We start from the raw sequence: 21,815 nt of genomic DNA on the forward strand, positions 1-21,815 counted from the left end.
CAGTGGAGTGGAGCCATCCAGAACCTAGAAGACAGCTGTGTGTGCCTTAGAGGGTGGAGCTGGAGAAGTCACCCAAGCCCTCTGGAGGAGTCCAGATGATTAGGAGTGGAACCCAGACACTGGATGGTTGGAATTTGGTTTTGCTTTGATTTGATTGTGCCCTGACTTTTTTTTTCCCCTCTTTAAGTAAGAAAGTATTTTACTGGAGCCCTCAGTTGAGAGACTTTGAATTTTAATAGGTTGGCTATTTTAAAGGGACTGAAATTTGAATTTGTAAGAAGGTGGGACTTTTAAAGTTCTTTATATTTTCAATGTGAGGTCTTGGGGAATAAGAAAGGAAGGGCTGTGGCTTTAATGATGTGTCTGTGTCAAGTTGACCAGGGGTCAGTTGTACTGCTGGTTTTGTGTCAAATTGAAACAATCGAGGAAGGAGCCTCAGTTGGAGAAACGCCTCCGTGAGATCCAGCCGCCAGGCATTTTCTCAATTAATCATCAGTGGGGGCGGGCCCAGTCCATTGTGAGTGGAGCCATCCCTGGGCTGCTGGTTCTCAGTTCTATAAGGAAGGCTGAGCAAGCCATGGTGGCAGGCCAGTAAGCAGCTCCCCTCCATGGCGTCTGCATCAGCTCCTGCCTCCAGGATCCTGTCCTGTTTGAGTTCCTGTCCTGACTTCCTTCAATAATGAACAGCAATGTGGAAGTGTAAGCCAAATAAATCCTTTTCTCCCCAACTTGCTTTTGGTCAGTGTCTTACCATAGCAATAGAACCCTAAGACACCTTCTTTCACCTTCTGATGAGCTCCAGCAGGAAGTGAAGAAGCCAGTTAATGTTTATAGACCATGACTAGACAAGTGAACCCTCAGCACACTGCTGTGGGAAGATTCCAGAATGTCAAACCCTAACTTGAGGAAGCAGGTTCAGAGTAGCACCTGAGCTGAAACAGGAACCAGACCAGGGCGAGTGTGAAACCCAAGCCCAGAACCTGTGTCCTTCCTAGCATCCCTGGACTCAGACTTCTGAGTGTGCCTGGGCCCATCTGGGTCTGTCCAGGTGACTCCTTTCCAACCCCAGGGAGACTTCTGAACACAGAATCCAGTTGGCTGCAAAAGTCCAGCCATTTAATAAGAGCTCCTCACCCTTATTCCATGACAGCATCGTGAGAATTAAGGACACAGCTGTGTAGGAGGCTGTGGGAAGCCAAGCAAAATGAGGCTAACAGTCAGATTCCTGGAGTAAGAACTGCGCTGGGTAGAGGCCTCTGTCCAGACACTGGCATGAACTTCATAGGAGGCTAGGGCCGGCCACACACCACCAAAAGCATGAGGGTGCCGGGCTGGTGCTCGAGTGTGTGGCATGCGTTCCACTGGCTTGCTTCTGCCATGTCCCTCCCAGTGAGGGCCAGTCGGAGCTCACACAGGCCTTGTCCTCTTGGCCTTTTTCTCAGACCTCACAGCGTCATCATGGGCTTTCCTTTTCTCTGCCAGCTTGTTGGCCTGTGAGAAGGAAGGAGAAACTCAGGACAGGATGGAGAGTGAGCAGGGAGGGATGTCTTCCCTTACTAGGGCTATCCATTACTAGTGGAGCTTCTAGAAAAGCTAACAAGCAAATACCCAAAGACCCTGACTCATACCTCAGGGTCAAAGAACAGAACCCCACTGTTGCCCAGATAACTCAGTTCATGGACTCAAATCTCCAGCTTGGGGAATCTAGACCGACTCTTCCACCAGCTCCCCTGAGGAAGCAGGAAAAGGCAATACCACTCAAACCTTTACTGGGAGCTGGCAGAGAGGGCACAGGGAGGAGACTCCTTCCTGGGCCGGGTCTGCTGTTTCCTGAGCATGACCACCAGCAGGGAACAGGTCACACTGTACAATGTCATGGAAAGACCTGAGAGACTACCATGCTGTTATTGAAGAGGAACCTGGTGGGATGCCCCCAAGGCAAGGCTGCCAGGCACTCTGGAGGCCTCAGTGCACAACTGCTTTGTTGTGTTTTGTTTTTTCTGCCCCTGCCTCCCCTGCTGTGATCAAATCCTGGGACCTGTGAGTGCTGAGCAAGTGCTCAAGCTCAAGTGAAACCCCCCAGTCAACACACGGAACAAGCACCCAGGAGCTTCAGAAAGACTTCCCGAGACCGCTGGGCTAGTCCCATGCTCAGGCCAAATGGGCCGGGGGAGCTCAACCGTGCAGATGTGTGGAGGCCTCATCAGAGCAGGAACTTACCTCTCGGATTTTGCGCCGCTTGCCAAACATGATCTTTTGGTAGAGGTACTTCTCTCGCTTTTTCATCATCATGATGGCCAGGCGCTTGGCCTCGCTTTCTTCCTCCTGGGCCAGCCGCTGCTTGTCCTCCAGTTTCACAGTGCCGGCCACCACCTGGGGCTTCTGGGGAAACAAGGCAGCTGCATGTGGGCCTGGCCTTCTGGGTAACGGGTGCCTCCCAGTCAGGGAGGGCTTTGTGCAGTGCTTCCCTACCTTCCCTTCCAGCCTTTGCTGCTCCAAGGCAGACAGGTGCGCCTCCTCCTCCTTCTCTGAATCAGCTTCCACATCCTCCTCCTCCTTGTCCTCCGCAACATCACCATCACCTTCATTGTCATCATTGTCATCGTCGTCGTCATCCTCCTCCTCCTCCTCGTCCTCCTCTTCCTCTTTCAGGTCTCCTACAGAGAGCAGGTGACTTCGCATTCCAAAGGCAGCTCAAGGATGCTCCCCCGATGGCCCCAGCTGAGCTGCCTTCCAAGACAGCTCTCCGGCCTCTCCTGAACACCCTTGCTACCCGTGTGAACACTGACAACCCCAGGCCATTCTGCTCAGCTATTCCAAAGGTCAGCACAGACTAACACTGCAAATGCTGGAAAGTGGGGGCTTCCTGCTCCCGCTGGCCTCTCCTCTGGAGCCTGCCAGCTCTGGAGCCAAGGGACAGAGCCAGCTGGGGCATAGGGGCCAGGGCCACCAGGAGCCTGCCCACACTCTCCCGTCCTTGCCCAGCTCACCTGGGTCTTCTCCCCGCTGCAGAGCCAGTAGCTTCAGCTTCTCAGGGGGAATGTAATCTCCTTCCTTCTCGGACACGAAGGGTGAAAGGTGTGGGGGCAGCTGCACCCCAGGGAAGTACTCCGCCACGGGGAGGAGGAGGCGGGCATTCACACAGTCAAACACCCACTGGGGCTGGATGTAGTACCTGGTGCAGAACAGCCAGCAGACAGGTCACAAAGGACAGCCAGAGGGACCACTGCACCACCAGGGCTGGAACCCCCCTCCCAAAGGGCTCTCAAGGGCTTTCAGAGTCTACCTGCCAATGACGGGGGTCTGCTGCCCAGGCCGGTCAACAATCTGGTGGGTGATGCACGAGTCTGTGATGTCATAAGTGGCTCCAATGCACAAAGACTTGTCCCAGGATACATCCCCACCAAAACTCCTACAGGTGGACCATAAGCCTTTTAGGCATGAGCTGCCTGCCCTGGAAACTTCTCTGGACCTACTACCCACAAGCCCACCCTTCTAGGAAGTGCTCACCCCAGAGCCTCCTGTCTGGTGTAGCCCCTGCAGTCCTGGTCCAGTAAGGACTTAGCTAGTGGCAGAACAGCAGCTCTCCCCTCCGCCTGCCTGAATGCTCTGCACACACTGCTTCGTGAGGAGTGGAGACACCCTCATCAGGCCTCTAGGCTAGGATGGAGACCGGACTACTGCACAGCCAGAACCATGGGCTGGCTGACGGCCTGCCCACCTGATGATGAAGGACAGTGCTTCACGGGGCACCTCTCGGTTCAGGAAGAACTTCAGGCCCTCGAAGAGTCGCTTGTGTCTCTCCTGTGCCTCCAGCTCTTTCCTGCGCCCTTCCTCCTGCTCTGACACCTCCTGCAGGGAAGGGGCCAAGCTTCACACCACCAGGCCACCCGGCCCCACCGAGAGGAAGGGACTGGCAGCTTCCTTCTAGGTCCCAGATTGCAGGCGATGTCCCGCCCTGCATCCTGCCCCAGCCCGTGCATTCCAGGAAGGCAGCACAGTGCTCACTCACCCCATCAGCAGGAAACTCATCGGCCTCAGCCTCCTCTATAGTGGGCACCACCACTCGGGCCAGGCTGGCACTGAGAGCTGCTAGTTTCTGTAGGGGAAGCAGAGCTGCAAGGTGGCCTGCTTGCAGGCGGGGAACCTCACCTGGGTGTGGGGCAGGGTGGGGAGCAGAAACAGCTCCAGGCCACATCTGGGGCTGGGCTCTAAGGGTAAGTCATAAACCACCCCCTAGCCAAATCACCAACTATTCCTGGGACAGATCGACGTAGGGCCAGTGCCCCCCAAGCCCCTCTTACCTCCATAGAGCTCTCAGAGTCCAGGGCATATGTGTCCTCGCTGATCTTTGTTTCTGCTTGGGCTTGACCTTCGAGCTGGGAAGAAGGAAGAGGCAACCTACAGCCCCGTGCCTCCGAGTGAGGACAGAAAGGCTAGATCCAAGCTAGGAGAGGAGGTGCCAGGGCTCTACCTTGGGTGGGTAGTGGAGGTTGAGAGACTGGTAGAGGCGGAAGTTGACAAAGCCCAGGAGAGTGGTATAGAACTCAGTGAAGGTGGCCATGACCCTGTAGTCCACATCTGTTGGATGCTGGGGGCATAAGGAGACATATCAACACTGTTAGCACAGGGGTGGAAGTAGGTGTTATGACCACAAACCCACAGGCATCTTAAGCACAAGGGGGGCTCTGAACAGAGGCCCCAAAGGCTATGGGTACATGGAGACCAGTGTCAGGTTCCCATGTGGTAAAGGGGAGCCAGGATAAAGACAAGGGGAACCGGTCTAAGGTGCTCCATGGGGCCGACTCGACCTCTTCCTGGACCTGGTCTTCCACTCCTCCCTCAGTTATCAGTGGGACCTAGACAGAGCACACACCTTGCCTACCACCCAACCCAGTATGTGCCTAAGACTGCTTCAGGGCCACTGTGAGCAGAGGCAGCCCTCCCGAGCCCAGCAAGGCCTGTGTGTAGCTCATGGTCCATAGCCCAGAAGAGGTGACAACATCTACCGACCAAGGTGCCTTGGGAAGCCAGGTGTGGCTAGATGTAGCAGGTGAACAGGACTCAGTCTAGCCACACCCTGGAGAAGTGTGATGAGGCTCAGAGCTTAGCATTTCCATCTCAGACCCAGCCTAGGGCCTAGGAGTAGGCTGAAGCAGAGGCAGACCACCTCTCCAAGCTGCCATCCAGCCAACGGAAGTGCATGGCTTACCTCTGCCATTACCATAAGGAGCTGACCTACAAACTGGACCAAAGTGTCTAACTCTGGAATGGTTGCACCCTCTAAAGCCAGAGGCCTACCCAAGGGCCCCACCAAGCCCTGCTAACCACTGGGAAACATTTCTAAGAAATGTCGAAGTTGATAATGATCACGACATCCCCTCAGCTTGGGACACCATAACTCTGAACTAGCTCTCCATCTTGCTACCAGACAGGCTTTTTTCTGGTAGGCACTTGAGCAGACTTCATTTCCCACAGTACTGAGCAGGGCAGGTACACTCTGCCCTCACCACTGTTATTACCCCAAGTCCCACGGCTGCATGCTCAGCACTGGCTGCCCAGGGCAGGGGCACACGAGGGTCCTTGTTACAACTACCCTTTGCTGAGAGGAAGCAGTTGGCAGCAAGCTGGGAGGAAGGAGGCATGGGCAGCTCTGCCCTTCCCCCAGGGCCAGCTGTGTGGAGGCTGGCCCTCACAGGGCCCTATTCAGCACCCCAAGGGCACACAAAGAGCAGTCTGAGAAGCACGGGGGTTCGACACCAGAGGGAAGGAAAGACAGAGAGAGCCAAAGAAGTGAGGCAGGAAGGAGGAGGAGGAGGAGGAGGAGGAGGAGCAGGGAAGGAAGGGCCATGCACCATGGCTCCCCAAGCATGCTTCAAGGAACTGGACAAGGGACTGCTGAGCTCCAAGGCCACCGCTTGTCCACAGACAGAAGCCCCTTACCGGTACACCAGACATGGCAGGTTCTAGCCTCGGGCACCCCCTGCAGCCCAGGAGCACAGAACCTCAGCTCACTCTGTACAGCTGTTCTCTATGCAAGGTACCAATTCCTGCTTAATGAACAAGCAGGAAGGGAGGTCAAGTACAGCCCACAGACAGACAATTCCGGGGCAAGCCCGGCTAGGGGTGACCTTCTGGGGGACTGGGAGATAACAAGGCTTCCATGGAAAGCAAAACCAAACTCCTCTTAGCAGGGCCCTGGGAACAATCCCAAGCTCTTCAAAGGAAGCCAATAAAAGTCAGTGCCACGTGCTAAGTGCCTCTCTCGTGCTCCCTCCCCTGGAGTCACCCTCTGTTCCAGGCTAAGGGGACGATGGAGCAGAGAGGAGACGGGAATGGAGCAGTTTTGTTGTGGTATGCCAACGGCAGAGTGGGAACAGGGACCCCAGTGGGTCTGAGAGGGGGGCTGGGCTCTCGATCCAGGTGGTAACTGTGCAAAACACTGGGCACACACAGCCCCCAGAGCTGTCCGCACTGCCCATTAAAAGACTTCTTTTCCCTCAAGTCCTCATGGCAAGGCTGAGAAGATGGAAACCGTTATTTACTGATGCAGAAAGATGAAGGAACATGTTCAAGATCACCTAGCACAGTGGTTCTTAACCTGTGAGTCACCTAAGACCATCTGCACATCAGATACTTACACTGTGATTCATAACAGTAGCAAAACTACAGTTATGAAGTAGCGACAAATAATTTTATGGTTGGGGGTCCCCACAACACAAGGAACTGTATTAAGGGGTTGCAGCACTAGGAAGATTGAGAACCAGCACTCTAGCAGAAGTGCTGGAGGCAGGCAAGCTTAGTAAGGATTAGCCTATGGGCCTGAGTGTACACACGACACTGAGAATTCTGTGACTGATCCAGCACTATTGACCGACTGGGATGTAAAGCACATGCCCTACCCTTCCCCTCACCCCACCTCTGCACAGCGGCCAAGAATCAGGAACCCAGCAAGGGCTGACTCCAAAGACAGCACCTGACCCACACCCAACCAGCACAAGACACCCCCAAAAGGCACACTTACATCATGGGAGAAAGCATAGGGTGCAATCCATACGATGGGCTGCCCCAGCACCTCAGCCTGATAGTAAATGCCTTTGATGGACAGGAAGACCTGGAGGGAGGGTAGGGGACGACAGTATGAAGACCAACGGATGACAGGAGAGGACCAGGGATCCCCAGGAGAGCCTTAGCTCACCTTGCGCAGGGCTCGGGCAGCAATGACGTAGTGCAGGAACTCCACCGTAAGCCGGCGACACAGCTGGATGGTCTGCACATGGCACTTGCCGGTCCGTGGGAAGGTGGAGAAGAGGAAGCACATTGACAGGGCATCGTCAAGATCCCTCAGAGCATCGATAAATGTGGGGTACCTGTAAGGTGGTGAGGGCAGCGCTTGTGAGCCCATTCTGTCTCTAACCACTTTGCCTCTCCCCAGTAGCTGCCCCAGAGGCCCTGACACCCAAGCCAGGCACTGCCACAGCTACTTCCTGACCTGGTGGCAGCAACAACTTCCCCACAGTTGGCACACACATCTGGAAACAGTCCGATAGCCACTGAAGAACCAGGATGTTCCCAGTGAACTCTGATGACCTCAAGACACCGCACAGAAGCCTCAACTACTTGTTACCTTGTTGTGAATGAGGGGACACCAACCTGGTGGCTCCCTGACTCTCTTTGAAAGCGGAATCCTCAAAGGCCCACGATGAAAAAGGGAAAAATAGGAAGCTGGCCTGCTGGGCCAGGAAGATGAGAGGGGCTGTTTCCCCAGCAGCCTCTGCACCTGGGCTTGCCTATAGGTCACCTGAGTGGGTCTTGTCTTCCCATTTCTCACCATCCAGATCCGTGTAACTGACAGAACCACTGTAAAATGTTGGCACTAGGACTCTGTCCAGTTAGAGTGAGAACGTATTTCCAGGAACCCCATGGTTAAGGAGGGAGCAGACAAAGAGTCACTTGGGCAAGAGCCACCACTGCTTTGATAGTTTACACACAGGGGGACGGAAGTGTGGGACAGAGACAGTGAACCACAAGTCTCGACACCCGGACTCTAGCCCATTCTGAGCTGTGACGCTAACTGGGTCACTTGGCCTTCTCTAGCTCCAGCTTCATCTAGAAAATGACACTGCTGAACAAAATTTGCTGACTTAAAGTAGGGTATCTTTAATCAGATATAGTGGTACATACCTGTAATCCTAGCACTTGGGAGGTGGGGGCAAGAGGATCATGAGTTACAGGTCATCTACAGATCTACCTTATCTCACAATCAAACTAGAATCAACCAAACCAAACCACCCATCCATCTACCTCTTGTGGCTCTAAACACACCCTGAGTACAGATATCTACAGGGCTTCCAGTCCCCTCCTCAAGCCAGGCTGCCCTAGAGTTGTAGCATCTGAACCACATTCCAGGAAGCTTCATTTGAGGAAAAGGGTCTGCCAGGAGCAGTGGCACACACCTTTAATCCCAGCATCTGGGAGGCAGGAGGAGGAGAATCTCCAGGAGTTTGAGGCTAGCCTGGTCTACATAGTGAATTCTAGGACAGTCAGAGCTATAGGTGTCAAAAAACCATAAAAAATCTGGGCGGTGGTAGCACATGCCTTTAATCCTAGCGCCCAGGAGGCAGAGGGAGGTGGATTTCTGTGAGTTTCTAGTCTCTGTGGCCAGCCTGGTCTACAGAGCAAGTTCTAGGACAGCCAGGGATACACAGAGAAACCCTGTCTCGAAAAAAAAACAAAACGAAACAAAAACAAAAAAAGGAGAGGGCAGAGCAGTGGTGACGCACACCTTTAACCCCAGCACACAGGAGGAGAGGCAGGTGGATTTCTAGGCCAGCCTGGTCTACAGGGAGAGTTCTAGGACAGCCAGAGAAACCCTGTCTTGAAAAACAAAAAGGATGATGATGATCTCCCATGTCATAAAGGGCTCTGAAGGGCACAGGACTACAAATGGTCAAGGTCCCAGGCCCCAAATAGCATTGTTTTACTACAACTGAGTTGAGAGATCTGCCAGGTCTTCAAAACCAGGCTAAGATGAAGGGGGGACCTAGCAGGTGAAGGGACAGCCGTCTAAGTTCCTGAGGCAGAGGCAAGAACCTCCCTCAGCCTGCTTGGTGCCTCAGTTTCCTAACTTTCTCCTTTGTAGGACAAGTATATGTCTCTTGGACTTCTTGGTTTTCCCTAAGCTTTGGCTCTGGTTGAGGAGACCAGATGCTATTTGCTTTGTCCATGAACCCAGGTGCTTGGTTTTCTTTTTCTTTTTTCCCACCTTGTCTATATAACAGCTGTGTCACAGATGGGACAGTTGCTACTAAAATGTATGGTAGTCATGTGTACCTGATCAGAGTTGTCCCTGTCCTCTGGCCACCCAGCTCATGATACCAACTGTTATCTCCCAGGCCAAGGTGCCCATATCCCAGGAAAGAAGCCATGCCCCATCACTCTGGAACTGAGCGTGCCTAGGCCATCAGTCCACAGAATGGAGACACTAGCCTAGGGTTCTACACTGGATCAGTTCCAGGCCCAAGTGTTCTGCATTGTGGGAACTATTATGAACACTGAAGAATATTTAGTAGCAATGCTGGCTTCTATCCAGCAGATAACAAACACATTCCATCCAAACTGTGGAAACTACAAGGGTCCTCAGGCATTTGCCAAATTCTCCTGAAAAGGCAAGGATCACTGAATAGCCAGTGAAGGGGAGGAACTTTCTGAGAAGGTTGAATGAGGAACAGTCAGGACCAGAAGTATGTCTGCAGTGTGGGAACTCATGGCTCGGGCTCTTCTACCATGGGGCCTTTGAACTTGCTGCTGTCTCTGCTCATAATGTGCATTCCTGGCTGGCCGAAACAGGTCACTTTCCAGAGGGATCTCTGGAAATGTAATCAATGTAACTCTAGCACACACCCCAGTTCTCTACACACTGCCTTACAACCTTTCCTGTACCCAGTGCACCTTAGAATCACGACACTGATCTGCCAGCTTGGTTTCTGGTCTACCTCCTCTAAAAGGACATGCCCTCTGTCAGTCAAGTCTTGGTCTTGTCCCCACTCTATCTCCAGCACTAGGACAACACTCAGCAGCAACTGCATCACTGAGGGGCGAGACTCACCGCTCCTTGACAATGTGGTCAAGCTTGTAGCTGGGCTTGTTGTCCTTCAGGCGCTCCACAGCATTCCACTCGCTCTTCCCATAGGCTTTGCGGAGCTTCCGAACAAACACCTGCAAGGAGAGAGCGATGATGCTCTGGTAAGGGCTTACGAGCATCTCCTCCATGGAGAGGGGATACACAGGACAGGGTCTCTCAAGGTCTTCTGAAACTGCTAACAGCTATTTGTCTGGGCCATCAGGCCCCTCAGCCCAAGATTTGCCAAATAGCCAATTCCATGGAACCTCAGACCCATGACAATGACCAGAGGAGGCCCAGGGCCCCTCTGATGATGCATGGATGTGCTGACACCACATTCTACCTAGGAAAAGAAGGCATAGCTGCTCTGCACTGAGGCAGATCATGGCTGGAAGGGCTTTCAGCAGCACCCAAAACCACTTGTTCACATCTATGGAAAACAAACTACACAGAAAAATAACAACAACAACCGAGATAAACTATAAAGCCACATCTTCCAAACTGACAGATGTTTTTCCTCCCAAGAGTTGTTCAAACCCAGCCCAGGGCTCCTAAGAAGCCTAAAAAGTATGTGGAATTAAAAGCAGCAGGTCTTGGACACATTTCCCACGGCTTGCCCACTGTTTGATGTAGCTGCAAAACCCAGTCACAGCTGCTGCCCAGTCTTCTGCTGGCCACCAGGTGGCGCCCACTCCTCGGAGATCCCTGTTTCCAGCCAGAGGGGCCAAGAGGCAGCAGTTTAATTGCAATTAGTCTACTTTCCAATGGAAATCGGTTTCTGCTGTCCCTGTGGCAGTCAAGCATTAATATTTCTCTATGTATGGAACTGAAGCCCAGGAGCCCTGGGAACAATCCCACAAAGAACTAGACTAGGAGGGCTTGGTAGCACAAAAGGCACCAAAAAGCCCTGGAATGGTACCATTTTTGCTTTGGGGGCAAAAAATAATAATCTGGGGGAGGGGTACAGGATTAGCTAACAATTATATGCAGGTCCTGTGCAAATGATTTGTTGGTAGGCGATCTCACTGAGCCCTGGAGACATCCTTCTGGGGTAGGATGACTTCCCCTCTCCCCCCAGGACTGGCCCTCCAAGTGGATCAGCAACTTGTCTAGGGTCAGTAAGTTACAAAGCTGCGAACACAAGACCCCAGGCCTCACCTTGTACTCTCGGAACTTGTTGACGATGGGCTCATGGAGGAGGAATTTAATATCTTTGATAAGGTAAAATGTTCGGGCTGCTGTGGAACCCTTGTTCACTTTCTTCTTATGCTTGGGCTCATGGGGATAAATGCCTTTCAGGATGCACAGCCGCCTGGAAGATAAGCCACCTATTAAACTAGCAAAGGGGAAAACACCAGCCACAGATGCACATAGAAAGCAAGAGTGACCAGAAAGCATGGAAGTCTATGCTGAGGGACCTCTCAAGTGAGTGAGTCTGACGGTCACAAGTTCCTCAACACACAGTGCAAGCAGACTGTCCCAGGCACTTCAGTGGAAGCAGACAGGACCCTGACAAAGGTTGGCAGGCACCTAAACCAGGAAACGCCACACCGAGAAGTCAACATTTCAAACATATAGAAGGGTTGACCATTCTAAGAAGAGAGATGGCCAAGCATGGTGATTCAGCTCACTTGTTCTCCTAACACCCAGGAGGCTGAGGCAGGAGGAACAGAAGTTTGAGGCTAGTCGGGACTATGGGAGTGAGTTTTTCTCAAACGAACAAGTAGAAAAAACAGGCTTGGAGATACAGCTCAGTGGCAGAGTGCTTGAGTAGCCTGTGTGAGGCCCTTGGTTCAAGGCCCAGTTCTACCGAAAACAAACAAAAACCCAAGCAAACAACCAAAAAATTCTGTCAAAAACAACAACAAAAGCCTGTAACCACCCCACCCCACCCCCCAACCGAACACACACAGAGGGGGGAGGTTGCAGAGGTCAGGATTAGCCTGACGGAAGGACCCACAGACTGCAGAGACATCTGGACTTGACTCAACAAGGAGTCCCCAGCTGAAGGCCTCAGGAAGGACTCTGTAGGACTCTGTCAGAAGGGAGAAGGTAAAGTGCAAACATCCAGCAGCGCAACCTGGAGAGACAGTTCTCAGGCCACACCTGGCAAAGCACAGCTCACCAGCAGAGAAGATGAGGAAGAGGAGGATAGTACAGGAAGGCTAGGATGACTCCAGTAAGTTTCCACTGGGCCCTTATTTCATTTCCCAGGCTCCCAGATGACCCCAGTCTGCTCCTCTCCAACCTCACCTGAAATCAGGCAGGCTCAGCTGCAGCTTCTTCCGGGCTTTGTTTCGGGTGATATAGTTGGTGGCAGAGCCTCGTTCATACTTAGGGAGGAAAACAAACAATTCTGTTAGTGATAGTGCAGTGAGTGACATCCAACTGGGAAAGTGAGTTCTAGAAAGAGCTAACTGGGCAGGTGGCATATCTCCGGGATGGGGACTGCTGTAGGGGTGAGTTGGCCTGCCCAAAGGAGCTCCGTGCTGCCCTTGCATACATGCATCGCATGATGCTGGAAGTACTGAGCACCAGCTCGACATCCTGTCTAACATAGTTAGTGAACCTACAATTTAAGCCTGTGGGATAAGTGCCACCAGAATGCCCATTTTTCAGCTAAGAAACAAGCTCAGTGCAACAGCCCAGTCAAGCTACACACCTTAAAAGCTGGGGTTGGGTCTCCAAAGCCAGGCCTGAGTCCAGAACCTGGATACCTAACTAATCCTGTGTTCATATTCTTATTTGTCCCTTTTTAATCCCCTCACCACCATTAGCCTTTTCACACGGACCCACAAGCAGCTATTCATACTTTCCTCCCCACAGCCGAACAAAACGTTAATACTACAGACTTAGAGAGTATGTTCCTTGGGAGCTAGACGAAGTCTACTGTAACAGCTGAGGTATCCCCTAGCCATTTTTTTTTTCTTCCATCAGGGATGATAGTACTCTAACTGAAAATGCTTGTCCTGAACCACAACCATCCCCCCACACACCCCCACCCCCGCCAACCCCTTTCATTCACCAGACAGCAACTATGTTCAAAGCATTAAACTAGATGCTATGAGGATGAAAAGGACAAGACGCTGCCTCTCATTCACATCATTGCTAGAGAGAAGCGGCACTCTATGCCAAACAGCCTGAAACACTAAGCACCTGTGTCCACTCTAAATAAGATCTTCCTCTGTAGTGAGACAGCAGGATCTTCTGAACCCAGGTCCAGCTCTAAAGAGTCAGAGCCCCCTCGACTACCTATGTTATAAACAACCCACAGCACAAAACACGCTACTCACCCTTTCCTGTAGACATCCACTGACTACTGGGAATAGGCCTATGCTAAGTCTTGGGGGAGCCAAAGAAGAGCTTTACAGTTTTCATTACAAGTGTTCTCCACTAAGGCCAGTGACATGGCTCGGCAGGTAAAAGCACTTGCCACCAATCCTGGTGGCCGCATACAGTGGAAGGAGAGAACTGACTCCTGCAAGTTGTCCTCTGACTTCCACAGTGCCCTGTGCTTCTTGGGGACACACACATACATACACACAAAGTTAAGTAAGTGTAAAAAAAGGAAAGTGTTTCCCACTGAGCCAGCCATGATGGTAAACACCTATAATCCCAGTACTCAGAAAGTAGAACCAGGAGGAACATGAGTTTCAGGCCAGCCTGTGGTAGACAGGGAGACCCTGTCTCACCACTAACTCCAATGCTGAAAAGCAAAATGTTTCCCATTTTCCTGTGGCACGTGTATCTCTTGTTTTTTGTTTTGTTTTGTTTTACATGTATCTCGTTACTGTGCACTGCCATTTTAAACATGAAACCTAGTTCACATGGTGATTTAACTTTTTGGATTAGGGTGTGTGTGTTAGACAGTACACTTTGCTAAACACCTTACAATGCATAAGACAAGAAATAATTTGGCCTCAAATGTCAAAATGGTTCTGGAACCCCGTGTAAAGAGTGTAACAGCTTGCTGAGACATCTCCATCTGCAACCCAAGGGAGGTTTCCCTTTTTTATTTTGAGACAAGGTCTCACTATGTTGGCTGGCCTAGAATTTACAATGTAGACCAGGTTAGCCTCAAACTCATGGAGATCTGCCTGTCTCTGCCTCCAGAGTCAGGTTTTCCTTCTTATAATTTGTAGCTCCAAATGGCTAGCACTTACTGGATGATTAAGAGTGTGTTAAGGGCGGTGGTGGCGCACGCCTTTAATCCCAACACTCGGGAGGCAGAGACAGGTAGATCTCTGTTGAGTTCCGAGTCCAGCCTGGGCTACAGAGTGAGTTCCAGGAAAGGTACAAAGCTACATAGAGAAACCCTGTCTCGAAAAACCAAAAACACCACCACCACACCCCCCAAAAAAAGTGTGTTAAAAACAAACTGGGATCCTTCTTCAGGGTCTAGCCTGAGAAATGGATGGAACTTAAATAAACAAACAAATAAGACACACAGAGTGAGGTAAACCAGACCCAGAAAGATAAACATCCCATGTCCTCTCTCATCGCAGGCTCCTGGCCCCACACCTTCAGATGTGAGGCCGTATCCTTGAGTAACTGCAGAAACTGGGAAAGTAAAAAGGGGCCATCGAGGTGGTGCTGGCGGTGCACAGGAGACAGGGATGTCAGGACCATGGGGTGGTGCTGGCGGTGCACAGCAGACAGGGATGTCAGGACCATGGGGTGGTGCTGGCGGTGCACAGCAGACAGGGATGTCAGGACCATGGGGTGGTGCTGGCGGTGCACAGCAAAGAGGGATGTCAGGACCATGGGGTGGTGCTGGCGGTGCACAGCAAAGAGGGATGTCAGGACCATGGGGTGGTGCTGGCGGTGCACAGCAAAGAGGGATGTCAGGACCATGGGGTGGTGCTGGCGGTGCACAGCAGACAGGGATGTCAGGACCATGGGGTGGTGCTGGCGGTGCACAGCAGACAGGGATGTCAGGGAACAAGTGCTCAGATACAGGTAAACTGGACAAACAGGGAGGGGGTTCTGATTAGGGTGCAGGAGATAGATACACGAGTGAGGAGGGTAAAATAACAGTAAGGAGGTCTGAAAAAGTCCTAAGGGATCATACTATTAATTATCTGTTTACAAACAAACCAATGGTACAGAGTAAGCCTGCCTATAAATATACATCTATCATTTAAATTCTCTCATCTGGCCTGACAATGCTCCCTCCAAGAGTCAAAGACCACCTAACAAAAACCCCAACCCCAGGCATGGGAAGCCTCCTTTGGAGTTGTTGGTCAGTGTTGTTCAAGAGACTTCCAAAACATTACAGGCTATTGCTGTTGCCCTTGGTTACTCACATGAGATGGAAGTAAGTCCTCATTGCTGAAAACACCACCCACTTCAGATGCAGGGATCCGAGGCCACTGAGCTGAAACTGACCCAAAAGCCCTTCCCTGAGGACTAGCTTTCATGGTACCAGAAGGAGCCATGCCAGCTTCCAAAGAAGGGAAGCAACCAACAATCCCATCCAGCTATGCTATCTATGAACCATAACAATCTCCACGTAATGATAACCTCAAGAGTACAGTAGTGGGCATGAATACCATGGCAGGAACCAACAGTTTTACAATTGGACCTAGGACCCTCTAACCTAGGGAAATCATGCCAACTACTCAGGGCTGGTAAAGTCACCGATCCTGACGGAGAACCTACAACTGCAACTTTCCTAAACCAGCATAATCCCTAACCACATTCTAAACATTTGTCCTTACACCCACAGGTAAGCGTAAGCCTCACCTCTTATCAAAGAAACTTCTTTCCAACAGAGACCATTACAGATTATAGTCTCCTCTTCATCCGAGCGCCGAGAATTTCTCGTCGGGGAATGTTGAGGACCGCCCCCCTTCCCGCGCACTTCCGTGCCCGACACCCATCTAAAGTGTTCTGACAGTCCAGATTTCCACTGAAATGCTATGTCAGAAGAGAGCCTCCAAGACAACACTAATCGGATTAAGTGTCTTCTGTTACTCTGCACTTTATTGCTCCTCGTTAGCTTCCCTTAGAGCGCACTTAGCAATCCTTGGGCACTGTATCTGGTTATTTTTGTCCAACGGGAAAAGTGACTCCGGGAAAGGGGGGCCCACATGTGATTGCTTACTTCTCAATCCCCAGTACCTAGGACCAGGCTCGGCTCAGCTGAAAAAGTCCTAAGTCTTAACGATGAACTCTACGTCCTGTGGATCACTCTAACTGTCGTCTGGCCGCTCTGCCCGACTTCACAATTCCTTGCACAGAAAGCACATCACAGCTCCCCGCGGCTGCCGGGGCCTGCGCGCAGTTCTGCTCCGGCGGCCAGGGAAAGCGACAAGTCCGAGGTCCTACCATCCCAGGAACCCACTCACCTTCTTCTTCTCCAGACCTCCCATAGCTCCACGTTCAGAAACCTCCGAAGGCCGCGCGGACAGGCAGAGCCACTTCCTCCCGCACGTGCCCTGCCTGGGACCCCGAAGGACCCCACGCCGCCAGCTCAGGGCTGCCCAAAAATATGCCTGTGCGAGTGCTGAGAAAGTTGGGCATTTGACCTCTTAATTTACGACCAAACTTTATAAAACTCAACCATTGGGGTCGTTCTTTCTATACTTTTCTTGTTTGCCAACCCTATATAGACGAGCTTTAAACCAGCGTGAAAACTTAGGCAGTCTTATAACCACCCTAAAGACGGTTGCTTGACAACGCAAGCCCCATTGCATTTCGGGATAGAGCACGAGAGAAAGCTGGAGGACCGCCCGGCGCTTTCGGGGTTGCAGAAGGAACCGCGTTCTTCTGGCGAGAGCAGGGTTGAATTGTCGTGGCAACGGTTGCTAGGCGTTGTAAAACCGGGCTGGCCGGGCTTTGTCTTGTTGGTCGTAGGTTCAGCCGCTCCTAGTTCGTTTGCTCATGTCAGGATAAAATAGCGAAAAGGCCTGCCTTTCACCTCACAGGGCGGAGAGATCTGAGGAGCCACTTAAATTTGGGGGAATGTGTTAAAGCAGAAGCAGGCGGATCTCTATGAGTTCGAGACCAGCCGGATCTACGTTGTGAGTTCCAGGACAGCGAGGGCTACACAATGTGACTTTATCTAAAAACAAAAACAAACAAAAAAGAAAGAAAAATAATGGAAGGCAGAACATGACGGTGGAAGCCTGTACTCCCAGCACCCAGGAGTCTGAGGCTGGGAAATCGCAAGTTCCAGGCCAGCCTGGGCTAGAGATACTGTCTCAAAACAACAAAACCACGTAAAGAAAACAACGGCTAGAGAGATGACCAGTGGACAGAGTTCCTACCATGCAAGCATAAGGACCCGCGTTCAGATTCGCAACACACACACATAAAATTGTAGTGACAGCCCAGCAGTGGTGACACACACCTTGAATCCCAGCACTCAGGAGGCAGAGGCCGGTGAATCTCTGCAGTTCGAGGACAGCCTGGTCTTCTGAGCGAGTTCCAGGACAGGCAGAGCTACGAAAACTCTGTCTCGGAAAAAAACTAAAGACAAAACAGCAACAAAATGTTGCAGTGACAGTGGGGACCTGGAGGGAGGCAGTGGAGGGAGGGAGTGGGGAATCACTAACTGGACATGCGATAACTGGACATGGGATCTCTTAAACTTACAGGCCAGTCAGCCTAGCATAACAAAATCCAGTAGCTCTAAGTTTAGTGAGCAAATCTGTTTTCAAAAAAGAAAAAACATCAGCCGGGCAGTGATGGCACCAGGCCTTTAATCCCAGCACTTGTTAAGGCAGAGGCAGGTGGAGCTCTGTGAGTTCGAGGCCAGCCTGGTTGACAGAATGAGTTCCAGGACAGCCAGAACTACACCAAGAAACCCTGTCTGGGAAAAAAAAAAATCAAAACATTCAACAATAAGACACACCTAAACTTAAGGTGCACACCCCCAGGTGAACATTGTTAAGTGTTAAAGCTCTGAGGGGAAGGTATCCTAGCAGTCAGGAGCCAAGGGATACTACCAAGTCACACCACACAACCAACCTCACAGAAAAGATGTATTGGGAAAGACACAAGAGGGTGGACACCTCTGCTTGGGAGAGAAGCAGCAAAGCACTGAGCAGGAGGCAGGTTATTTAGGGTTTCTTGGAGGGGAGGCAGAGGGTGGCCTGGAATTGGTGGGATTCTGTAGCCTGATCTTGGGTTTTTATTCTCTGTGGGTGGAGCTTGTCCACTTGCCTCTTGAAGGGCTGTTAGAATAAGCTAGGGGGCAGTGCCTGGCTGCTCACACCTCAAGGGGCTTACAAACACTACACAGGTTTACCACACACACACCTAAAGTTAAGCAGAGTTAGATAATTCATGGAATATTTTAAATTTATTTATTTATTTTTGTTTTTCGAGACAGGGTTTCTCTGTGTAGCTTTTGGAGCCTGTCCTGGAACTCACTTTGTAGACCAGGCTGGCCTCGAACTCACAGAGATCCGCCTGCCTCTGTCTCCCGAGTGCTGGGATTAAAGGTGTGTACAACCACTGCCTGGCCCAATGAATATTTTTAAATGTATATTTAACACATCTGAGCTTAAATAAAAGCTAAACAAAGAAGTTCCATGTTGGGATTAAGGACATGGCTCTGTAAGACAAATCATTTGCAGGCAATCATGAAGACTCATTTGGATCATCAGAGCCCGTGTAAAGCTGAATCTATAATTCTAGAACTCCTATGATAAATGGGAGTCAGACGCTGGACTATGTCAGTGAACAAGAAACTGCTTCAAGCAGTGGAAAGTGAGGATAAATACCTGAAGTTGTCATCTGACCTCCACACTCATCCCGTGGCACATGAATGCCTGCACTCACAGGAATATGCACACACATGCACACACTGCACAGACACAGTATACACAGACATATAAAAAGACAATTTCCATGTTGTTTTCCTTAAGGAGCAATCACAAGATTCATATGTTCACACCTGCTTTAGGTGGTTGTGTGTGTGCAATGGCAGAAATACAGACATTTTGTGTCTTTTCACAGTGGAAAAAATGTATTTAATAACCAATAAACTCACAAGTATTTCAGCTTCTTTGGCTAAAATTTATCAAATTGATCCCAATTTTGTTTGCTAGCTGGCCATTGGCAATCACCAAGAAAAACTACAAGAGAGATGATGTATATGCTGCTCCCTCTGCATGGGAACAGCTCTGAGACTGGGTGAGACATGATAATCTTGTTGGCTACAGAGTCCTCGTGACAGTTTGGTTATGCAGTCCAAACAGACTTATAAAGTTGACAGATGCCTTTTACCTCAAACACAGAGGAGAAAATCATCTTTAACTGACTTGTGCACATTACACATTCCATGCTTGTGTTAATGCATATATGTACACTACCTTTAAAAGTTTGTGTGTTTTCAAAACAAAAGGAACGGACACCAATGAAGACAAGTAGCCCAAGTGATCCAGCCTCTCAGAATGCCACTGTTACAGTTTCCTCAAAACTCTGCATCTAGAACAACTTCAAAGTGATTAGCTGAGATGATCCAGCCTCACAGACTACTCCATCCAGGACTTCAGATAAGACCTGCACTTTTCCATCACACAGAGACTGGACAACAAATGATATAGCTAGTTCTCTATTATCCTAATTTTCTCAGAGTTCTCTAAAGATGCCATTGTCTCCCCACATGTAGCAGGCTGTTCATCTTTTTATTAGATTAATCAGGTGCCTTAAGCAGGCAAGGTAAAACAGTAACACATATTTACTGAGTTAAACAAATGCAGCATAAACAAATACAACATACCTTTATGTAGTTAAAGAAATTGTTTGCAAGATAAACAAATGCAACACCTCTTTATATAGTTAAAGTAATAGTCCACAACACCCAGATAGCAGGAAGCAATTTTAAGAACCTGACACCCACATTCCCAAGAGGTAGGGTGGGTGGTTTTTGGTCATTCAGTGGGTTATGTATATTTTATCATCATTTAGGGGGCTTAGTTGCAAGTTGTTATTGGTCAAGGTCAGGGAGGAAACTATACAAAGAAATTTAGATTAGGGGATTTCTTTCTTCCCTTCCTTCCTTCCTTCCTTTCTCTCTCTCTCTCTCTCTCTCTCTCTCTCTCTCTCTCTCTCTCTCTCTTTCTTTCCTTTTCTTCTATCCTTTCTTTCCTATCTAGTGAAAAAAGGGTCAGGGGATATAGTAATGATAGGATAAAAGGGTAGATTATTGAATCTACTTTTAAACTAAAAAGCAATTACTAGTCTCAAATATTTTACATTGGTATGAATTTATGTATATTGATAGAAATTTAAGGTTATTTTTATTACAACATACTGTATATATGTTTCTATTCTTATTTAAGGTATTATACCTATGTAGCTCATTTTTAAATGTGATGTTAAGTTCTAGTTCTTAAAAGCTATTATTACTAACAGTTTAGGATAATTTAGAAATACAGATTAGCTGTTAGTCATCTATAACAATGAAAGTCATGTTAAGTATGTTTTTTTTTTATTTTTAGATTTATTTATTTATTATGTATACAGCATGTATGACTGCAGGCCAGAAGAGGGCACCAGATCTCGTTACAGATGGTTGTGAGCCACCATGTGGTTGCTGGGAATTGAACTCGGGACCTCTGGAAGAGCAGTCAGTGCTCTTAACCTCTGAGCCATCTCTCCAGCCCAAGTATGTTTTAAACAGAGATATATATTTTAGATAGATAAGTGGTCTTCAAACATTTCAGAGATCTACAGACTATGACATTTAAGATGTTTTAATAACATAGCTTTTCATGACAGTGTGATATGTCTGTTCTTAGCAGTACCAATCTACTTCAGAGATGATGAACATTTCAGAATCTCCATATGGGATTTGCTTTAAATGTAGCAAAGGAGCCACTGGGCAAGAAACTGCTCTTGCCTCGACTGCTGACAGTATGCTGTCCAAATTGGACAAGCAGGACACAAAGGAAGTTGACTGTTGAACTTTGCCAAGAGAAGGTAGGCCAGTCCTTCAAAATTCCTGCTTCACAGAAAACTCTGTCAGATATTCTAGGCCTGTAGGCTAAAGATGGGTGTTCCAACAGGGGAACCTTGAGTGACTGTCCAGGCAGCCAGCTGTCTCTGTCAATTCCATCATTTTGGAAGTTGCTTGCTCTGCACTTTCTGTTTATTCAGGTAATACTTTATCCTTCTCTGATCTCTGATGGAGCTGAAGACTAAATAGTCATAATTTTACAGTTTACCTTGTTACTGTATTCAAAAAAGAAACTCACAAAAGAGATTTGAAATTTATAAAGGTTGAGAGACATAAAAGCTTAAGTTGTTATCTGAGAAAATGTCTTAAGCTATAAAAAGATATTTTAGGTTGGTAATATAAGTTATGATAGAAATATAAGTTGGTAATATAAGTTATGATAGATTTAGGTACAAAACTTTGGACTCATAAAAATAGGATAATAGAGTACTTTCTCCAAAGTTGCCAAATAAAAATGGACTGGACATTGTGAATGTAATTTTACTTGATAATTGTTCTTATTATATAAAGTTTTACTATGTTAGAGTTAAAACCTTTCCTTTTTATTTAGACAAAAAAAGGGGGAAATGTTGTGTGATATTTGATCACACTGTGTCAAGATGTGTTTCTGTCCTTCCTTGCCTGTCCAAGTTACCTTCTGATTGGTTTAATAAGGAGTTGAATGGCCAATAACTAGGCAGGAGATGATAGGCAGGACTTCTGGGCAGGGATAGGAACTCT

At 49.3% G+C, this 21,815-nt stretch overlaps 1 protein-coding gene across 1 annotated transcript; it reads right to left on the minus strand.

Moving 5' to 3' along the window:
* Positions 1-1,089: 1,089 nt before the first annotated feature.
* Pes1 (pescadillo ribosomal biogenesis factor 1) lies at positions 1,090-16,581 on the minus strand. The gene is made up of 15 exons (XM_028870675.2): positions 16,474-16,581; positions 12,377-12,456; positions 11,282-11,435; positions 10,109-10,218; positions 7,199-7,370; positions 7,025-7,114; positions 4,475-4,591; positions 4,305-4,379; positions 4,013-4,099; positions 3,722-3,852; positions 3,287-3,412; positions 2,991-3,175; positions 2,473-2,657; positions 2,221-2,382; positions 1,090-1,491 (listed from the first exon to the last, which is right to left on the minus strand). The coding sequence occupies exons 1-15, from the start codon at positions 16,495-16,497 to the stop codon at positions 1,408-1,410; spliced, it is 1,782 nt and encodes a 593-aa protein (XP_028726508.1). The 5' UTR covers positions 16,498-16,581; the 3' UTR covers positions 1,090-1,407.
* Between the last annotated feature and the right edge of the window lie 5,234 nt (positions 16,582-21,815).

Source organism: Peromyscus leucopus, chromosome 7, assembly GCF_004664715.2.
Source record: "Peromyscus leucopus breed LL Stock chromosome 7, UCI_PerLeu_2.1, whole genome shotgun sequence".
In the NCBI taxonomy this organism is placed as follows: Eukaryota; Metazoa; Chordata; class Mammalia; order Rodentia; family Cricetidae; genus Peromyscus; species Peromyscus leucopus.